Source organism: Pinus tabuliformis, chromosome X (assembly GCF_031772625.1).
Source record: "Pinus tabuliformis cultivar Carrire ecotype Pingquan chromosome X, CPIR1, whole genome shotgun sequence".
Lineage (NCBI taxonomy): Eukaryota > Viridiplantae > Streptophyta > Pinopsida > Pinales > Pinaceae > Pinus > Pinus tabuliformis.
This window is the reverse complement of record NC_142308.1, coordinates 474,096,030-474,103,954: the sequence shown is the minus strand read 5'-3', so window position 1 is coordinate 474,103,954 and position 7,925 is coordinate 474,096,030. Positions and strand designations below refer to the sequence as shown.

At 37.5% G+C, this 7,925-nt stretch overlaps 1 protein-coding gene across 7 annotated transcripts in view; it reads left to right on the top strand.

The window, feature by feature from the left end:
• Positions 1-250: 250 nt before the first annotated feature.
• LOC149140730 (5-methyltetrahydropteroyltriglutamate--homocysteine methyltransferase 1-like) overlaps positions 251-7,925 on the top strand; it is a 29,620-nt gene continuing 21,945 nt past the window's right edge. For 2 of the 7 annotated variants that reach the window (XM_089446198.1, XM_089446199.1), the window contains exons 1-2: positions 347-421; positions 1,673-1,758. Coding sequence is in view for 1 of the 7 variants with exons in the window: in XM_089446194.1 (XP_089302320.1) it covers positions 291-421 (131 nt within the window). In the remaining 6 variants the exon portion in view is untranslated. Of the gene's footprint in view, positions 422-1,672; positions 1,759-7,925 lie in introns of all 7 variants that reach the window. The other 5 variants (XM_089446195.1, XM_089446197.1, XM_089446201.1 and 2 more) reach the window with 4 other exon arrangements.

Genomic DNA, 7,925 nt, shown 5'->3' with positions numbered 1-7,925 from the left:
TCTTCTTAAACGATTTTAGCTTGACAGAACAGTCTATTGTTGAATTGAGACTTCTGTAATCCATTATAACTCTTTTGTTGAATTGAATTGAGACTTCTGTAATCCATAATAACTTTACCAGAGATTTTTAGGTTAAAGAAATTCAAAATTATTTAATTATAGCGCTGTCGCCACTGGAGTTGGATCGCTGAACATTAATCACGTATAAGAAAGTCTCCGGTCTCAGCATCTGGCAATGTTCAGAAATACCTCCAACTCGCCAAGTTGCGAATAGCGTGTAATATATTTTAATGAACAGGGGGACCCATTTCCCGAATCCCAACCTACAATGGAAACCAGTGACCCCATTTCAATACTACTCATTGCTTCCGTCTGCACTTCTCTCTTGCGAGAATTTTCTCCGCACAGCTTCTCACTTCAGGTGCAGTAAAATTCTTCCTATGTTTCAGTTCCAAATTTTCTTTCTATTAGAATTAGAGCGTTCCTGTTATTCTTTCGCCTATGATGAAAAACGCGAGCTCTAGACTTCTTGGCCCCCTTATTTGGCAAATTTTAGCTCTTGCCAACGATATTTTAAAATTACAAAAATGGCAGCTTGAGATATATCCAAATCCCTACGTTGATCTATTAGGTCTTTCATAAGTTTTAGGGAAATGCCAAATCCCAGGAAGAAACCTATATAGCGTCTGAACTCCAGCATTTTTTCTATTAAGCCTTCTCTAAAATCCTACGAGTAAAACCTGCAGCTTGTTATGCTAAATCTCAACAATCGCCTGTTGGGTGGCATTTTTGTAAATGCTTTATCACTGAAGTTACCTGACTCACTACGATTCTTCTTAACAGCTAAGGTAAATAAGGTTGTTAAGATGAGTTTCAATAGGGTCTTTAAGAGGGGAAGGATAGCAAGCAGGTTTATTAGATCTGTCACCATTCTGGTTTGGCTGGGTGAAAGCTAATGCTGGCTACTAGCCATTGGCAGAGGAATTAAGTTAAATTCTGCTAGTATTTGATCTCATTAACCAAAGTTCAATCGGTCTTTGATTCCCACCCTGCATTTTCCAAATAAGTTGCGATAAGGATAAAAACCCAAATAACTTTGTTGAGGGTCACTTCTAATGAGCGTTTTGAACAATTTAACTATCATTGCATGCATTTTGCATTTCTTAAAGCATTTCATGATCTAATTAAATAATTGTTAAGAAACTGGCTGAAGATATTACGCTTTGATTTATCTGCGGTAACCAGCGGTGCAAAGTGGCCGTAAATTCCTCTGGTTTTTGTTCTTGAAGTACCATCAGAGGTTATTTAGGGAACTGATTGGTCAGTATTTTGTTTTTTTTGGCAATAATAACTCAATAGATTTGCTCAAATTTACCAGTGGCTGCAAACTGGTCCTTTCATTGTTGTGTTAAGGGAAGTCTCTATAATCTATGCCTAGCGAACTAAATGTTAAAGGTATGAATTAATATGGCCAGTGAACAATGTTTCATATAATACATGATGGATGTTATCTGATTGGGTGACATCATGGATAAGTGATTTGATGGCGCTTATCTAATTAGGTGTCATCATGGATAAATGATTTGCATCTTATAAGTCTACTTTGACGTAGGTTTATAGCAGTCTATGAGATCGTTAGATAATAATACCTAAAATAATGTTGTGCTTACAGGTGTCTCTGTGAAAATATTATCATAGAACCACATTAACCCATATTAACCGACGATCTATTAAGCACAGGAGGATGGATCTATGCTGGTTTGTTTTTAATTTTTAATATGAGAAGTTGGTTCCTTCATTTAGTTTTCATTTAGTTTATTCATGTTATACATGTGATGCATGTGACATACTGATACATATCTTCCACCACGGGCTGTCAGAGCACTTAGCTAGAAGTCTTATTGTTATGTGAAGTCCATTCATTTACAATTTTATCTACAGATATAAGGCCCTTATAAGGTATTACTATCTCTGGGCATGGAAGCTGAAAAATTATGATAATTCTGTACATTTTATAGGCACACTGGTATAGTCGTCTGAGCAGATCTTCAGATTATCTGCCATTTCCATAGGATTCAGGTTTAAAGTGGAAACAATGCTGGGAGAAATGATAAGCGATTTTTCTGGACAATTGGTGCAGATTTCTCTTGATTGGGCATATCTCCTTTTTTATGGGATTTGCGAGGTGTGCTGTTCGGAATTTGATGTTATTTATTGGAATTGAATGTATGTGATTTGCAAAAGATGGCATCATGTTCTTGAGATACATGCAATTTCACACGAGTGTACTTCTGGTTGCCAGTTGGGGAAAGTCCTGAAAGTCACTTTCTCTTTCTGTTCTAGACCCACTGAAATTTCATGTCCTAAATATTTAGGTGGAATCCATTGTTAATTTTTCTTGAAACTCTGCAACTATTTAGATGAATTACTGAAAACAAGGCAACTGAAAACTGAAAATTGAAACCAAATTTACTTTCACCAAGATACACAGTTGCTTAACAATCTATAAGCAGCAGAAAAACACCAGAGATAAAACACATGCACACAAAATTGACATGCTTGTTTTACCTAGGAAACCCAAAAGGGAAAACCTGTTTTTTGTGGTTGTGGTATTTTTTTGGTTGTTCTTAGAGCAAATGGATCTATTACAATTCATGCTGCTACTGCAGCCTGTTGAAGAATGTAACTAGGTTCGGTCTTCATATTTATATTTGAGTCAAAGAATGAAAAATAAATTTTTATAGTTATTACGATGACTTATTAAAGCATGAGTTTCATGCTTGGTCATCATTTTATAGGTCAAAATCCCCATTGAGGACTTCTAGGTTTTATATGAGTCATTAGAGTCATTGTCCATTTAATGAGACCCTTCTTGGGCTTTTGAATCATGTAAAAATAATTATTATTGAGTCAAAAATGTAATTTTTCACCTTCACACCAAGTCGGCCCTTGCCTGATGAAGTCGGCCTACAAGAGGACAATTACCCACAGAAGACAATATATATACAAGAGCAGTTCGATCTATTTGGACATCAACTCAAAAAAATTCGATACACATCAAGGAAGTGCAGAAAAAGTGCGAAGTTCAAGGAGAAGAAGAAAGGATTGCAAGTCGAAGTTTCTGGGCTATCTCTGTCTCTCTCTCTTTTAAGCGAAGTTGCTAGGCTATTCGCTGGGTCGAAGTTCTGCTGCTGGGAAGGTCAAAGTTCTAGATTTTGCTAGGTCGAGTTTTGCTATCAGGAAGGTCGAAATTCTAGAATTGCTACGTCGAAGTGTTGCTGCTATAGGGTCGAAGATCTAGATTGAAGTCGCTGGAAGGAAGGGCTGACTTGGTGGTTGGGGGAAGTTTGTGTCTAGGTTGAAGAGTCTTGGATTATCTCGTCTTAACTATTGAAGGAAGAAGTTTGATTGGGTTTTCCCCTAGATAGGGGTTTTGCCCTGGCAGAGTGCCTACATCTTGTGTCTCTTGTTCTTGTGATCTATATACACACATAATTTGGTAATTGCTTGATGAAAGATAATATAATAAAGAAGTAAAAGAAGCCAACATAATTCACAAGTAATTATCAAGAAAGAGAAATCAAACCCTAATTCTACTAGCATTGATTTCTCAACATGGTTTCAGAGCTAAGGTCAAGGAAGATTGGAGATCACTCTATTAACTTGAAAGAAAGGGCTACTCCCTCTATGATAAGATACTTGAAAATGGGATTCAATATTGCAGGAAGCTGGATCAAAAGAATCATCTACAACTTATTCAATAAGGTCAAAAGCAAAGGGTTTTTCGCTGCACTCACAAGTTCACTCAATGATGACAATGCATGGATTATTGATAGTGGAGCATCAAGACACATGACAAGAGATAACAAACAACTTCACACTCTATCAAAGGAACAATATTCTCATGTAGTGGAATTGGGAGACAACAAAAGCTATGTTGTTAAAGGCCTGGGATCAACTTCTTTGAAGCTGGACAATGGAGCAAAGCTACATCTCAACAATATACTCTATGTTCCAGGTTTGAAAAAGAATTTACTTTCAATTTCTTGCTTAGAAGATAAAGGTGATAGAATTTCTTTTGTAGATGGAAAAGTTTTGGCTTGGGGAAAAGATTCAAGCATTGATAAAGCTAGGGTTATTGGAATACATGAAGGAAGTCTATATAGAGTCATAACACCATCTCCTCAAGCCCTAGTTCACATGGAAATCAATCCCATTGAACTATGGCATAGAAGATATGGACATTTACATTATAAGTTTATTCCCTCTCAATAAATTGGTAAATGGCATTCCTAATATCAAAGAAGATCATGAAGGAATATGCAAGGGATGTGCCTTGGGAAAGAATACAAGGAAGCCATTTACAAGCAGTGAAACAAGGTCTAAAGAAATATTGGACCTCATTCATTCAGATGTGTGTGGGCCTATGTCTGACAAATCACTTGGAGGTCATATTTATTATGTAACCTTCATTGATGATCACTCTAGAAAGACATGGCTCTATCTACTCAAATCAAAGGACGAAGTATTTGAAAAATTCAAGGAATTTAGGTCTGAAGTAGAGACCTTAACCGAAAGAAGAATAAAGACTTTGAGATCTGATAATGGTGGAGAATACACTTCAAAAGAAATAATTGCATATTGCAAAGAAGCAGGAATTAAGAGGGAGCTTATTGTTCCCTACAATCTCGAACAAAATGGAGTTGCAGAAAGGAAAAATAGAACACTTGAAGAATGTATACGAACAATGATTTTTGATCAAGATATACCAAAATTTCTATGGGGAGAAGCAACAATGACCGCTGTATATATACAAAATAGAAGTCCTCATAGAATCCTTGATAATATGACACCCGAAGAAGCATTCATAGGAAGGAAGCCATGTGTGGACCATCTTCGAATCTTTGGATGTCCCACCTATATCCACGTTCCAAAGGACAAATGAAAGAAGCTAGATTCTACAAGCATTAAAGGGATTTTCGTTGGCTACAGTCTTTCTTCAAAGGCATATAGAATCTACATCAAGGAAGGAAGACATATTGAAGTAAGCAGGGATGTTATATTTGATGAAAATCATGCCTACAAAAGATCCAAAGATATTCCAATTGATTTCGATGATGAAGACATACCACTATTCGAAGAAGAAGAGCATCACGATAATCCCATTTCAAATCAAGAAGAAGAAGAAGAAGGACCTAGTGAGCCTATTCAACCAGTGATCATACCTGACACAAGGAAGAGGCCAAATTGGTTAAAAGATACTCTTGAAGATGCCGAAGGACATGGAGTTGCAAAAGGAACTTTTAGAGAAAACAAAAGACCAAAAAGATATTCTGGATATGCTGCATACATGACAAAACTAATAGAAGTTGAACCAACTACATTTGAGGAAGCTGCTCATCAAGAAGTATGGAAGAAGGCTATCAATCCATCATGAAGAATGGGGTTTGGGAAATTGTTCCTATATCAAGTGACAAATTGGTTGTCACTTACGCTGTTGATGGAAGCATAAACAAGTACAAGGTAGATTCGTTGCAAGGGCTTTCTCTCAAAAGGAAGGCATAGACTATGAAGAAACCTTTGCACCTACTGCAATATATAATACTATATGATCTTTGGTTTCGTTGGCTACAACAATGGGATGGAATATCCATCAAATGGATGTAAAAACAACATTTCTGAATGGAACCATGGCTGAAGAAGTATGCATTGAACAACCTAAAGGCTTTGGAATAAATGGCCAAGGCACTCATGTTTGTAGACTCAAGAAGGCCCTATATGGTTTGAAGCAAGCTCCTACGACATTGTATGCAAGAATGGATGCATACCTTCTAAGAGTCAGGTTCGTCAAAAGTTCTACTGATCTAAATACATATCAAGGTTGTGGATAATGAGCTAGTCATTATTCTACTATATGTGGATGATCTATTTATTACTTGTGTAGAGCGAAGGATACAAGAATGCAAGAAGATGCTGGCAGCTGGGTTTGAGATGAAGTATCTGGGACAAATGCATTATTACCTAGGTTTGGAAGTATGGCAGAAACTTGGGAAGATATATCCGGGGCAAGGAAAATATATAATTAAGTTTTTGTAGAAATTCGGTATGATGGATTCCAAGCCCATGACTACTCCCATGATCACCAATCTCAAGAATTTGAGAAGCTCTGACTCAAGTCTCGTAGATCCTACCATCTATTGAAAGTTGGTGGGTTCTCTAATGTATTTGGTAAACTCTAGACCGGATATATGTTTTGCTGTGAACATTCTTAGCCAATTTCAGTGGGAGTCTCGTCATGATCATTGGATAGCTGCCAAGCATATATTAAGATATCTACGTGGTACTATACATCACTGCCTAAAGTATGATAGCAAGGAAGTCAAGCTGACAAGTTTTACAGATTCTGATTGGGGTGGCAGTGAGACTGATGGAAGAAGCACTATTGGTGGATGTTTTAGTTTGGGATCTACGATGATTTCATGGATGAGTAGAAAGAAAGATCCTGTTGCTTTGAGTAGTGCTGAAGCTGAGTATGTGGCTGCATGTGAAGTAGGAAAGGAGGTTGTATGGTTGAGGAAACTTCTATCAGATTTGTTTGAGAAACCTCTAAGTCCTACTGTGATAAATTGTGATAATCAAAGCAACATTAAGATGTTTGAAGGTCTCGTGTTCCATGCAAAGACGAAGCATATCAACAATAAGTACCACTATATTAGAAGTTTGGTACAGGATGGGATCGTGAAGCTACAATATGTCCTGACCGATGAACAGGTAACTGATGTGTTAACAAAGTCTCTTCCTAATACGAAATTTGAATATTTGAGAAGCATGCTTGGTTTGGTTGATATCACTGACAATAAGTGTTTGGAAGATATTTGAGGAGGCATCTTGTGTGATACAAAATTCTTGGGAGGACATTTGGTTGACATGTGTTGATGTTTAGTTCCCGAAGTAGGGAGGGTGGTGTTGGTCATAGAGCTCTGACCTTGCATTACACACCTAGTTCCCTGGGTTGATGGTTAGCAAACCTAATGGTACCTACAGAGGCTGAAAGCTTTAGTCCATCTTAGTCCCACTCGGATAGATTGCCTTGGTTAGGAATCTAGTCCGTGGCACCATGTGTGTCTAAGTTCTTCGTATTTCTTGTGTTTTGAGATCTTCCTTATACTTGTATACACGTGTAAATTATGAATACCTCCCTTGTCAAGAGGGAGTGTTGAAGAGTGTAACTAGTTTCAGTCTTCATATTTATATTTGAGTCAAAGAATGCAAAAGAAATTTTTATTATTATTACAATGATTTATTAAAGCATGGGTTTCATGTTTGGGTCATCATTTTATATGTCAAAGTCCCCATTGAGGACTTCTAGGTTTTATATTGAGTCATTAGAGTCATTGTCCATTTAATGAGACCCTTCTTGGGCTTTTGAATCATGTAAAAAGAATTATTATTGAGTCAAAAATGTAAGTTGTCACCTCCACACCAAGTCGGCCCTTGCCTGATGAAGTCAGCCTACAAGAGGACAATTCGACCCACATAAGAGGATATATATACAAGAGAAGTTCAGTCTATTTGGACGTCGACTCAAAAAAATTTGATACACATCAAGGGAGTGCAGAAAAAGTGCGAAGTTCAAGGAGAAGAAGGAAGGATTGCAAGTCGAAGTTTCTAGGCTATCTCTCTCTCTCTTTTATGCGAAGTTACTGGGCTATTTGCTAGGTCAAAGTTCTGCTGCTGGGAAGGTCGAAATTTTGGATTTTGTTGGCTCGAAGTTCTTCTGCTGGGAAGATCGAAATTCTGGATTCGCTGGGTCAAAGTGCTGCTGCTACAGGGTCGAAGATCTAGATCGAAGTTGTTGGAAGGAAGGGCTGACTTGGTGGTTGGGGGAAGTCTGTGTCTAGGTTGAAGAGTCTTGGATTATCTTG